The sequence below is a fragment of the Mesoplodon bidens genome (assembly GCF_964165515.1).
Source record: "Mesoplodon bidens genome assembly, chromosome: 11".
In the NCBI taxonomy this organism is placed as follows: domain Eukaryota; kingdom Metazoa; phylum Chordata; class Mammalia; order Artiodactyla; family Ziphiidae; genus Mesoplodon; species Mesoplodon bidens.
The window spans coordinates 36,138,186-36,152,484 of record NC_138167.1 but is presented as its reverse complement, the minus strand read 5'-3'; the positions used below and the strand labels follow the sequence as shown (position 1 = coordinate 36,152,484).

General features: G+C 39.7%; 1 protein-coding gene across 2 annotated transcripts in view; it reads left to right on the top strand.

Moving 5' to 3' along the window:
• Positions 1 to 14,299, top strand: part of SRGAP1 (SLIT-ROBO Rho GTPase activating protein 1) — a 375,594-nt gene that overhangs the window by 125,270 nt on the left and 236,025 nt on the right. For both annotated transcript variants that reach the window (XR_014017110.1, XM_081249815.1), the window contains exon 2: positions 11,619 to 11,814. Coding sequence is in view for 1 of the 2 variants with exons in the window: in XM_081249815.1 (XP_081105941.1) it covers positions 11,619 to 11,814 (196 nt within the window). In the remaining variant the exon portion in view is untranslated. The remainder of the gene's footprint in view (positions 1 to 11,618; positions 11,815 to 14,299) is intronic.

The following is a 14,299-nucleotide window of genomic DNA, read 5'->3' as shown; positions in this document are numbered from 1 at the left end:
CAACATAGTGATTAGATATTTTTATACATTACCAAAAAATCACCATGATAAGTCTAGTACCCATCTGTCACCATATAAAGTTATTACCGTATTATTGACTATATTCCCTATGCTGTACATTAAATCCCCAGGTGGGAGGGGAGGATATGCATTTGTTTTTAACTTGTTAAATAAATAAACTGAAGCATTCCCTGTAATGAGAGCTGAGTAAAGATAACACCCCTTATCATTATGGAATATTTACTTTTAAGTCCCCTAATAATTGATCCAGCCCCCGTCTACCTTATGACCCCGCAATATGTAACAAACTTCCATTCTTGTAAATGCCCTGAACTCTCCAGATACTCATACCCTGGGGCCTTTGCACAGGCTACTCCTTTTGCCTGTAATACCCTTCCCACCCCCACCCCCAATTTGACACTTCTACCTGGGGATTTGGAGGGAGGAGGGTAGTATTTCTCAGCAGTGCACTAAGAGCTATTCAGAGCCTTAGTGTCACCTCAGAGCCTTCCCTGATTTACCCTGGGCAGAATTTATTGTTCCTTCCTCTCTGTCCTCACAGCACTTTCCTCATGCTTCCATTATAGGATTTACAACATTGTAGGTGATGATAGTTATAAAAATAAGTTACTTGTTTCCATGTCTGTAGACCAGGAGCTACCTTGGGAGGCCCTGGGGGCAAAAAGCAATGGGTTTATCTTTTCTTCTCCAGGGCCCAACACCTGAAAGTTACTCAGTAAATGTGTGTCAGATGAAGAGGGTAAGCATTTTTGTACTCACTCCTTGGCTTGTTGAGCAGACAATGAGAGAACATCGTTGAATTCGATTTCTGCAGGTTATGTGGGTAAAGGTTGAGCGTGCAGGACCAGAAGTAACTTTGACTATAGAATTTGGCTTTCATCTGAGGATAAAATAAAAGAATGTTACTTTAATACATAGGTTGCATATCAAATTGGACATTTTCTGTGATACTTTGAAGAGATGAAATGAAGAAGAGAATTATTATTTCTGACATTTTCACAAGCTGGTTGATGTTCAGTATTTGCTTAGACCTAAAAAAATCATTAAAAATATACGGATGTATAGAGCTATATATGATTTTTTAAGTTGCCATCTCTTTAAGGATTTTATAGCCTAGGATTGAAAGGTATTTATTCTGTGATCCAGAATTGTGGCTTTCAGCTGTGAAATGAATGTTAAGGAAGCACAGGTAACTAGGCTACTTTCCAGTTTCCTTGTATCAGCTCCTGAGTTAGAGTTCAGGTAGTTCACTTGGAGCCAGAGGTTATTGGAGCTCTCATTTATTGAAATGTAGTTAAATAAAAATAAGATATAAAGTTGCCAATAGCAATCCAATCAAAGTCTCTAATGGAAGTCTAAGGAAAATTAAGTGAAATGATTAGTGCTTCCTTTGTTATTTTCCTAGATGAAGGTTTTCACTTATGTTAGAAATAGACATATAAAAGATACCTTTAGGGCTTCCCTGGTGGCGCAGTGGTTGAAAGTCTGCCTGCCGATGCAGGGGACGCGGGTTCGTGCCCCGGTCCGGGAAGATCCCACATGCCGCGGAGCGGCTGGGCCTGTGAGCCATGGCCGCTGAGCCTGCGCGTCCGGAGCCTGTGCTCCATAACGGGAGAGGCCACAACAGTGAGAGGCCCGCATACTGCAAAAAAAAAAAAAAAGATACCTTTAACTGAGAGATGTTTAAAACATGATTTTCACTGGATTTAATTGGAGTTCTTTTCAACTGTTGACTGAGTAGAACATTATGTGGGAAAGCTTGTAGGGCTGGATGCCAGCAGGACCACATGGAGCAGAGAATGAAGAGGTGTAGTGATGGGGTGGTGGGTTGCGGGGAGATGAGGCAGGAAACACATTTTATGAATTAGCAAAATTTGAGTCCTATAACGAAGCATTTTAGTAACTAATTATCTTTACTGAAGCAAGCATTCATCAGAGATAGTTATTGAGTATCTATTATGTGCTGTATGTAAATTCAGAGACGTGATATTTGTATTCAAGGGATTCATTCATAAGCTATATAGTTCAAAGCTCTACAGTCATTGTAACGTAATAGCAATAGTACAGTAATGATGTAAAATAAAAGCAATTGACCAAAATACATGGTTTCCCATAAAGCTGTGACATTCAGGAAGTACTAGGGAATTAGCATTAGCCACTTAGCTAGTTTGGTAAAATGTTAGTTTTTTGTTTTTTGGCTTTCTTCTATTTATTTATTTATTCATTCATTCATTCATCTATTTTTGGCTGCTTTGGGTTTTCATTGCTGCACGCAGGCTTTCTATAGTTGCAGCGAGCCGGGGGCTACTCTTCGTTGCTCTGCAGCATGTGGGATCTTCCCGGACCAGGGCTCGAACCCGTGTCCCCTGCATTGGCAGGCAGATTCTTAACCACCGCGCCACCAGGGAAGCCCTGGCTTTCTTTAAGTAAGAGATAGAAATGCAATTTTTATTGCTTTTCTAAATGATGCTAGACATTTGACACTTAAACTTTTACTTGATACATTAATAGTTATATACAGCATCTATATACATTGTAATAATTTATCTCTAAGGCTAAGCCTAGATCACTTAGGCTTGCTTTGTGTAATTGCACACTATGTGTAATTGTTGAGGGTTATAATTTTGCATCATGAACTTTGGAGTCAGACAAACCTGAATGGGAATCTAAGCTCTAGTACTTATTCATTGTATAACTTTGGAGCAAACACTTAACCTCCTGCTTCAATTTCCTCATGTATGTAATGGAGGCATTACATAATAGGTTTGCTGTAAGAATGAAATGAGCTAAACTACATCAAGTACTTATCACAGCATTTGGAACATAGTAGGAACTCAGTAAATATTCTGTTCGACATAAATGGTAAATTGTGGGGTTAAACTGTGTTCTAGTAGATGCTTTAAAATTATAATTTGAAAAAAGCCTCAATTTGCAGTTAACTCAGTACAGAAGATTTAAACTAGTTTAAAAGTTTTTTATTCTTAAAACTTATTTAGAGAAAAACATGTAACATGTTTACTCCATGAGACTCCGTGTTGAATTATTTCAGGAAAGAATGTCAACGTTTAAAGAATGCCTTGAACCTTTGTCAGTGACACAGCCCTTCCAAAATGTAAATCTTTGGACTCTCTATAGATCAGTGATTTCCACAGACTGTCTTTTTCTGGTAGTAAAAATCAATCTACTAATGTGGTCTTAAGTGTTCTTGCTTAATTATAGGGAAGGTAATGAAGTCCTGCCTCTTGTGCATTCTAAATAAAAGCACTAAAGCTAATCATTCAGATCTGTACTTCCTTAAACTGGCCTTTTCTACAATGTAGTTAAACTGCAATAATTGATCAACTTAATTTATTGCCTCTTATCCTGGCTCGTTTTCATCTGGAAAAAAAAGAAGTACAAACTTGTTTTCCATACTTTTCCTGAAAATGTTATCTGGACCAAAATATAATATTTGGCTTTCAAACGCTATGAAAACTGATGCTTTTGTAGTAAGCTTTATTCTAAAATAATACTGAGGTAAATGTCACTTCAAATGAAGATATTATTATGAGAACTTAGAAAAACAGACACAGCCTCTCTTTAAGTGCAGGAAATGTTGTGAAATTGACTTCCATGTCATACAGTGAGGATTAACTGTACTGAGAGGACACTTTCTTATTTTATTCCAAAAGGTTTTATCATTAACTCTACTTCCTCACAAATGTGCTAATTATCTCTGAAGTTCTAGGTAGGATGCAGCCATGGTTTGAGCTTAGAATGGAAACAAACCGATTTCATATATGTCTATGGTATTTAGTTTGCCTAAGTCGTTGGTGATTTCATAAGTCAGAAGTAGAAAAAGACTTGAGGGAGTTATATTTGCCATGAGGCAGTAACCTGGTCCAGCCACCCTAAACTTCCTTCCCTAGAGCCTTACTCTTCTGGGCCAGGGTATCAAGAATTATCATTTTCAGTTATTTAAAGAACTACTTTTCCATTCCCCAGATTTGCATAGCCTTCCAAATTTTACATATCTTTAAATGCAGTGCAGGGCCAACTACCTCTGAAGCTATCACTGATGAAGACCCCAGCTCTGGCCTATGGTTTTTTCTTGTCTGAAAGTCCTTTAGTCTGTGTAGTTGACACCATCAAATCTAGAACTTGTATTTTCCTTTTTTCAATCCACTTTCTGTGATAATTGGCCAATACAGTGTTTGACATGATGAGGAAGTCTTTGTATATCTCATCTCATTGAAGCCTTCTATTGCCTTTGGGAGGCGAATATGGCAGTTATGATTAGTGATCATTTTGCAGTTGAGGAAACATGAGTTCCACAGAGACGGTTACTCTTCCAAGTTCCTACTTCTAATTGGAACTGACGTTCTGATACCCTGTATTCTACCCCGTATTTGGCTTGTGCATAAATCTTGTCTTCTGATCTCAAGTATGCTAACTCTTCAAAGACCTTTTCTGATGGTAACCCCACATTCCAGATTCCACGTATGAGAAACTTAGTTGCTAATTCACTCATGTACTAGAAGAGAATTGTCCTATAGATGAGCCACATTTCCATTTTCAATTTTCTTTAGCAGTCACATTTTTTAAAAAAGGAGACAAACAGGTGATATTAATTTTAACATCTTTTTATAACCAAAATATCTAAAATTTTTAATTCTAACATTAACTAATATAAAAAATATTAATGAGACACTTTTATGTTCTTTTTTTTTCCCACACTGAGATTTTGAAGTCCTCTGTGTATTTTACACTTAAAGCACATCTCAATTTGGAGCAGCCACATTTCAAGTGCTCAGTGTGACAGATGGCTACATATTGGGCAGCACAGCTTTTTTCCTACAACGTGGTTGACAATCAGCTTCTCCTCTCTGATAACAGATAACATGGACATACTCATTAGCTCCACACCAGATGACAGAAATGAGTGATTCATAACTAATTAAAATAATAGGCTTAGGCAGAGAAAAGCATGGATACCACTCATTCTTGTGTGGGTTTTTGTCAGTGGTGTTGGCTTGTTTTGCCCAATAATTCATAATTCAAATGAGGACCCCTAGAGCTTACAAAGGAAGCAATTTAATAAGGTATAGGATACGTAGCCTTTCATTTCATTTATTTATTCATTTATTTGTGCTGTTTTCTAGAATGCAAATCTGATCATGTGTCTTTCTTATTCAGAATTGTTCAATTCCTCCCAACTGGTGTTTCCTGCAGTTGCCCAGTGGTAAGATTCACCTGGGTACTTAGTTAAAATCCTCTGTTCCCGGTCCTGTCAGACGAACAGAATCAAAACATCCAGCTGAGGGACCTGGACACAGGTATTTTTAGTAATCACCCCTGGTGGCTCTTACCATCAAGCCAGTTGGGGAAACTGGCCTAAAAGATAAACTTTTACTCCTTAGTCTACCGTGTGGGATCCTTTCTGACCTAGCCCATGACTAGACCCATTGCCCAGCCAGAGTTAGGTTTTAGCCCAGAGAAGCACTTGCCAAGGTACTCTTCCTGTGCTCTCCTCCTGCCTGTGCTTGTGTTCTTTCAGCCTGGGGTGCCCTTCCCCTCTGTGGCTGCCAACACACTGCTGAGCCCCACTCAGGATCACCCCCTCAGTGTTTGCCTCGTTTCCCGACACACCTCCTCCCATTGCTCCTTGACATTGATAAATCAAGGCCCTGAAGGTCACTGGCTCTCACTGTCTGTTTGTCTTGGCTGTCTTCTCACTGAGGGATGGGGCTTGTGATTTCCAGTCTGTTATTTAGAGCCACTAAAAGGGAGTCTGGCACAAGGAAATAGTCAATAAATATTTTTCTAGTGAAAGCCTGCTGATACTAGTAATAATAACATCTCCATCTGTTTCATAGTGGTTTCAGATTGCAGCATGCTTTTCACTTACATCATCTCATTTAATTCTCTCACCACAGCCTCATGAGGTGGAACTGTTTATTATTCGAGATGTTAAGCAACTTGTCCCATGTCATGTGACTTGTAATAGGTGACACCATAACTCCAACATGGGTCCATAACGTGCAGAGTGTAAAAGAAGCATAAATCTTGGGTTCAGATTTCTAGTGAAATGAAGAAACGGCCTTTGCTTATTCAGTCTGTTCACACACACACAAAAATTAATAAAGTTCATTCATGTTTATGAATTTTTTTTTGCTCCAGATTTTTAGACTTTTTAGCATATTTTTTTTTAATTAATTAATTTATCTGTTGGCCGTGTTGGGTCTTCGTTGCTGCGTGCGGGCTTTCTCTAGTTGAGGCGAGCAGGGGCTACTCTTTGTTGTGGTGCGCGGGCTTCTCACTGCGGTGGCTTCTCTTGTTGCGGAGCACAGGCTCTAGGTGCACCGGCTTCAGTAGTTGTGGCTCATGGGCTCTAGAGCACAGGCTCACCAGTTGTGGCACATGGGCTTAGTTGTTCTGCAGCATGTGGGATCTTCCCGGACCAGGGCTTGAACCCGTGTCCCCTGCATTGGCAGGCAGATTCTTAACCACGGCGCCACCAGGGAGGGGTCCCAGCATGTTTCACAGAAGTTTGCACCTAGTGTTTAGCTAATCGGTAGCTGCAAGATTATATAAATATTCACATCAGCAATGATTATGTGAACGATTGATGGAACCAGTTAGTCTAATTGGGTTCTTCTCTTTAAAGATATTCCAGTGGTTCTTACCTGTTATTTGGGAGAATTCCTTATAGCCCACAGGTAAAGGTACTGATAAATCCACACACAATGTAGACTTTTTTGACATCATAAGGAAAATCTGACAAAAGAAGCTTATGAAATAATTGAGATGGTCTGTGATGCTTTAGAAGTGTTGCTGTTTTTTTATTTTTTGCTGGATGATCACGAGTATCACACCCAGTCTATCAATTTTATGTCCTAGTCCTAATCATTCAGTAACATATTAGAGAAACAGCCCAGCCTGGCCTCAATCTTTTCCGTGAAACATGCATCACACTCTGTGGTCTCACACAAATTTATTTTAAGGGTTAGGACTTCCCTTTATCAGAGCAATAGCAAGAAATGCCTCCGTTTCCTCCTTTCCTAGGCAATTCCATTTTATTTGGTAAGTATTAGTCAATATTTCTGTAGCTTAGAGGAACTATTTCAATTTTTTAAACAAATTAATTGAGTAGTTTGAAAGCATAGTCTTTTTGTGTGTTATTCTTGTTGGATTATTGATGTTGATTCATCCTGTGGTGATGCTCTGGTAGAACAGAAATTAAATAAGTCATAAAAAAAACCCCAGTAAATTTTAGCTCCTTTAAAATGGCCATGATTAGTATTTAGTAGGTCCTGCCCTAGATTTAAATAATAGCTGCTTGGAGCCTCCTCAGAGATGGCACTTTTCTGCCTGAAAGAGTTTGCGCTGTTTTATGCAGTTGTCTGGGAGTCATGGTGATAAGCCCCTCCTGATGTTCTATTAGGTAAATCTTTTCTATACCATTAGAAATTGTAATAATTAATGTACAAATGGTGCTAGCCAGTAATTAAATTTACTATTCTGACTCACAGATAAATTCAGGATGAAATTAAAATATTGAAGCAAGAGCCATTTTGTGAAGACATCATTTTAAAGTGCTTGCCCATATGTTGTCTAATTTGATAAACTACTAAAAAGTAGGAGATGTAGAAATAGGACTCATTTTATTATTATTATTATTATTATTGTTTTATTATTATTATTATTTTTGGTATGCAGGCCTCTCATTGTTATGGCCTCTCCCGTTGCGGAGCACAGGCTCCGGACACACAGGCTCAGTGGCCATGGCTCACGGGCCCAGCCGCTCCGCGGCATGTGGGATCTTCCCAGACCGGGGCACGAACCCACGTCCCCTGCATTGGCAGGCGGACTCTCAACCACTGCGCCACCAGGGAAGCCCCTTTCATTATTATTTTATTTATTTATTTATTTATTTGGCTGCGCCGGGTCTTAGTTTCGGCAAGCGGGATCTTCGATCTTCGTTGCGGCATGTGGGATCTAGTTCCCTGACCAGGGAGCGAACCCGGGCCCCCTGTACTGGAAAGTGCGGGGTCTTAGCCACTGGACCTCCAGGGAAGTCCCAAGGAGTCATCTCGTTGTTACTACTGTTATCATTCTCAGAAATGTCTCAACCAAAATTTCAATGAATTGTGATACGGCAGTCTATCGTTTTTTATATAACAGCTATATTGTGATATGTTACATATCATTCAATATACCCATTTAAAGTGTACAATTAACTGTTTTTTAGTGTACTCACTGTTTTATAACTGTCACCACAATCACTTTTTGAACATGTTCATCACCTCCCCGCAAAAAAAAACCCGCACCCCTTAGCAGTCGCTTCCCATTTTCCCCAACACCTCCAGCCCTAGTCAACATCTAATCTACTTTCTGCTTCTGTGGATTAGTCTCTTTGGGACATTTCACATTAATGTAATCACACTTTCCATTAGTGACTACTTTTTTTCACTAAGCTTATATTTTCAATATAAGCATGAAACAGTACTTCATTCCTCTTTATGGATGAATAATATTCCATTGTATGGCTCTATCTCATTTTGTCTTTCTGTTCCATATTGATGGACATTTAGATTACTTCCACTTTTCAGCTGTTAAGAATCATGCTGCCATAACCATTTGTCTATATGTTTTGTGGGAAATGTGTTTTCTCTTGGGTATGTACCTAGGAGTAGATTTGTTAAGTCTATGTCAACCTTTTGAGGAACTGCCACATTGTTTTCCAAAGTGGCTGTACCATTTTACATTCCTACCAGCAGTGTATGAGGGTTCCAATTTCTCCATCCTTCACCAACACTTGTGTCTTTTTGATTACAGCCATCCTAGTGGATGTGAAGTGGTATCTCATTGTGCTTTTGATTTCCTTGTGATCTTTTCCTCATTTGTCCTAAACTTTTCTAAATTAAAAGATAATCAAACAAATTCTCTCCGATTTTTGGAGCATACTTTTTCTCTAGGTTCTGTCCCTCCACTTTTCCCACTATTGAAAATGTTGCCAGTGTCCTATTTTGACTGGAAAATTACAGATAATGTGAAATAACAGTTACTCCCTGCAAAACGAGGATGGGATTGTAACTGTTTAAAATAGAGTCCTCCTTCTCAAAACTCCCTAGTTCTTGATTTTAAACCCTGAAGGAAGCAAGCAAGAGAAAATCTAAGAATAAGATCCAAGAAGGAAGCCCATATAATTTTTGTGTACTTCTACAAAAACAAAAAGAACAATGGAATAGTAACTTTACATATTGTTATAAAACCTAAGAATAAAAAGGGAGTAGCCCATTCACCACATACTGGATTTAATAAGAAAAGGCAAGAATAAAGCAAGTAATACTTTGACACACCATGAGCTAAATTTTTAAATAATATAGACACGTTTTTATAATAAAAGTTTTTTATAATAAAATTTAAAAAAAAAAAACAAAAAAAGGAGGGGGGAGAAACAAAACAAAACAGAACTCATTGACAGCCGAAGACGACTGATTTTTTTTTCACTTAGCACAGCAAGATGTGCTAAAATTACTTCATCAGAAAAGACTTCCTGGGGCTTCCCTGGTGGCGCAGTGGTTGAGAGTCCGCCTGCCGATGCAGGGGACACGGGTTCGTGCCCCGGTCCGGGAAGATCCCACATGCCGCGGAGCGGCTGGCCCCGTGAGCCGTGGCCGCTGAGCCTGCGCGTCCGGAGCCTGTGCTCCGCAACGAGAGAGGCCACAATAGTGAGAGGCCCGCGTACCACAAAAAAAAAAAAAAAAAAAAAAAAAAAGACTTCCTGGATGAGAAATGCCCCCACCCTTGATTTTTTTTCTCTTTATGAAACAAAACTAGGTCTGTATTTGTGGGGGGGGAGTTTGGCAGCCATGCTGATTATAATACTGTATTGAAAAATATTTACTTTGATGGACTAAAAACCAGCTGCTGTTCGTGGTAGTTAAAAGCCTGTAATAATGTCTTCACTTTGGTGTTCACCACACTTTTATGAGATTAATAATAGGATCCCCGAATCTCCAAGTGGAGAAACCAAGAGAGGATGCTTGAGAAATGCTTCCCTATCTTCTCCCGGGACTCCCGCAAAACCACGCTGCTTGGACATGAGCTTATTGAGATCAGAGACCTTGTTTCATAGTTACTGTATCTCTTTTGCCAGGGCATAGGCCTGGCACACTGTAGGTACTTAAAACATGTTGCACGGATGAAAGGCAGGCAGAAGCGTTCAATTAATTGACGGACGGACCTGGGTAAGAGGTCCTGCGGGTGCCGCTTACAAGCTGAAGTCTCTACATGAAGTATGTCATCTCATTAAACCTCAGTTTCTTCTTTGCACAATGAGGATAATACTAGTACCCAGTTCATTAGGGCGCAGAACAGCAAGCATTCGGTTGTTATTAGCTGTTAAGTTGAGCAAACTTCCTGACTCCTCATTCAGAACTGGATGGCCCTGCTGTTAATGAGCCTGATTACACGTGGTCAAGTATGTGCATACGTACTGTCAGCTCAGTCTGTATTTAAGAAGCAGCAGCATTATGGGAAGAAATTGAGGAGCTGTTGTTTGGACATCCATTTCTTAAGCTCCGCTGAATTCGATTCAGCCCTCACTTTTAGGGAATAATGCACCCGACACGGGGAAGGATGAAATAAAGAAGTTTTCCAGTATGAATATTCTTGTCTTTGGATGTTAGCCCTGAGTCTCAGAACAAAAACAAGTCAGTAGTTAATAGTAACTGTATCTTTATTTTCCAAAACACACATGGTTCATTGTTACAGTCATTTGCAGATAGTTTTGCATGACACACTTTCGCTTTTGTGTTTCTACTAAATCACTAAATGACTAACCTTCCTGTTCCTAATGTCTCAAAATTGTCAAAGGATTCTTTTCAGATAAATGTGTCGATAAGGCTTAGTTTGAGCAATGGGGAAAAACTGAAAGCCAAGTGAGGAGCTCTTGATCTTGTGATCAGAACAATAAAGTGGAATCCAAGGATTGCCCCATAATGAATGGATTACTTGGATACGAAAGGAAATTATTTTTAGGTGTGGCATTCCTATAAACCCTGAAGCTCTGTGTTTTACAAACTAGAGATTTATGCACTAAATAAAAATTACCAGATGTCAGTGTTAGGATGTGCCAACTGGCAAAGAAATTGAGAAGGTTCCGAAGTCTGGAAGAAATGATGCTCACTTCTTTGCCATTCAAACTCAAAAAGGATAGTTGAGGTAAAATGCTGTTTAAAAAACTACAGTGTCCAAAAAAAAAAAAAAAAAAAACTACAGTGTCCTCAGCTACCCGAAGATGTCACGTGTTACAAATTGTTATCTGAAAGGCTTTCATTTTCTTTCCCCTCATGACTCCCCGCATGTTTGTGGCATTGCAAATGTAATCCATGTTTCTATTCTAATTTATTACCTTCTTTCCGGAGGCTTATCTCATTCTTTTACAGGGTCAACAGATATCTTATTTAAAGACCCAACCTGAACACAGCAGCCTCGTAAAGGTCCAATACAGAGCTAAATGTATAATAGGATTCATTATTTTTATCTTGCACATACCGGCACACCTCAGTAATTTTCATGAAATCATCAAATGGATTCTCTTCTCTCCTTAGAAATTCGAGCTCAACTGGTAGAACAACAGAAATGCCTGGAGCAGCAAACAGAGATGCGAGTTCAGCTTCTGCAGGACCTGCAAGATTTCTTCCGGAAAAAAGCCGAAATTGAGACAGAATATTCTCGGAACCTAGAAAAGTTAGCAGAAAGGTTCATGGCAAAAACGAGAAGCACTAAGGATCATCAGCAGTACAAGTAAGAGGGACTTGACTCAAATTCACCTTTCCAAGGGGATATCCTATCTTTTTACCACCCTTATTGGTTTTAGAATTTTCCATTTTTGTCTGAAAAGTTGTTGATTGATATATCCCCATAGATAAAAGCAACCCTCTGCATTTATAATTTATGAGCATAAATGTATTACATTTTAAACTAATAGTATTCTCTTGACATGTTTCTCTTTCCAATAAATGCACTAGGAGTTGTTTAACACAGGTAGGTATTTGGATGGGCAAATTTTAAATAGCTGATTCTTCAAGCAAAGACCTCAAGATTTCTGTATAGTGATCTTACCTGAAAATAAGCAGTGAGGGTTGCTTAAATTTATATCCCACCGCCCAATCATGCTTGTGGTCATTGCAGTTGAGACTGACTTAAAACAAGGGCTTTTGGTAAAATGCGTACAATCTAGCTTAATTAAACCTTATATTAATTGCACAGTTGACCCTTGAAGAACACAGGAGTTAGGGGCACCAATCCCCTGCACAGTCGAAAGTCCACATACTGCTATCTCTGCCTCAAAAATAAAGGAATTGATAAATGAGTCACCTAAAGGCAGGAAGCTGAAACAGTTATGGACAGATCAGGACTCAAACCCAAGTTCTACATATTGTGATCTCTAACTGAACAGAAACTTTCCCCCGCATCTAGTTAATTTAAGGATGTAATGAAAATAGAGGTACTATGTTTTTCTATATACATTTGTTTTTTATTTTTATTTTTGCCTGCACTGGGTCTTTGTTGCTGTGCGCGGGCTTTCTCTAGCTGCGGCGAGCGGGGGCTACTCTTTGTTGCGGTGCATGGGCTTCTCATTGCAGTGGCTTCTCTTGTTGCGGAGCACGGGCCCAGGTGCACGAGCTTCAGTAGTTGTGGCTCGCGGGCTGTAGAGCGCAAGCTCAGTAGTTGCGGCGCACGGGCTTAGTTGCTCCGCGGCATGTGGGATCTTCCTGGACCAAGGCTCGAAGCCATGTCCCCTTCATTGGCAGGCGGACTCTTAAGCACTGTGCCACCAGGGAAGTGCCACAGGGACTATATTTATTGAAAAACATCTGTGTAAGTAGGCCTGCACAGTTCAAACCTATGTTCACTGTCAACTGTACTTCATTTGTTTAAAAAAACAAAAAATACACGGGGCTTCCCTGGTGGCGCAGTGGTTGAGAGTCCGCCTGCCGATGCAGGGGACACGGGTTCGTGCCCCGGTCCGGGAAGATCCCACATGCTGTGGAGCGGCTGGGCCTGTGAGCCATGGCCGCTGAGCCTGTGCGTCCGGAGCCTGTGCTCCACAACGGGAGAGGCTACAACAGTGAGAGGCCCGCATACCGCAAAAAAAAAAAAATACAACAAACTAGTGAATATAATAAGGAAGAAGCAGACTCACAGATACAGAGAAAAAACTAATGGTTACCAGTGCAGAGAGGGAAGTGGGGAGGGGCCACCTGGGGGTAGGGGATTAAGAGGTACAAACTATTAAGTATAAAATAAGCTACAAGGATATATTGTACAACACGGGGAATATAGCCAATATTTTATAATAACTATAAGTGGAGTACAACCTTTAAAAATTGTGAATCACTATATTGTACACCTGTAACTTATATGATATTGTACATCAACTCTACATGAATAAAAAATTTTTTTCTAACCCTTCTCATCATAAAAAAAAGGTAGGAACTTTTACAGAAAAAAAGGAAGGAGGGGTCCTTTTGCAGAAGCAAATGCAGAACTATTCTGGGTAGGGAATACTTTTTTAATTTTTATTTTTGGGTGACTTTAACCTCTAGTGTTGGTCAGCATAGAAATAAATTTTGGTGATGGTTCCCAGGGTGAGCAGATATCAAGTGTGCTTGACAGAGACTGGAGCCAGTACTAGATCCTCATTTATAGAAACTGTCCCTTTTTAAAAGTGATTGCAGATAAGAAGACAGCCCATTTGTACATTCAGTAAATATTTTTGAATGTCTCCTTCTGTGTTCTGTACTTGGTAATCTCTTGTGAACTGAAAACATGGATGGGCCCATGCACCTTAGTCTGATCCCTGAGTGGATCAGCTGCCACCTTTTGTTCCTCCTGGTTTTTTCACTAGTTTTCTTCAAAAGGTAGGCAGCTCCAAATTTTCCTTGTCTTGAGTAAGTTTATTATTGACTACAGAACTGAAGATAAGGTAATAAGTCTACAGAAAGGACAAACCAGGGTTAGGGGGGAATAAATCAAAGACAGCCCATTAGGAAAGAGTCAAACAGACCTGGTTTGAATACTGGCTGTAACTGTGTGACTTTGGTCAAGTTGCTTAACCTTTCTGAGCCTTGGTTTCCTAACTTGTAAAATGAGATTTTATGACCAGTAAATGAGAAACATAACAAATCGTTGATGTGATTAATAGCTGACACGGAGTATGCACTCAGTATTCCTTTTCTTCACGAAACAAATGTTAAATCTTTAGCACCTTTACTTTACCAATCAT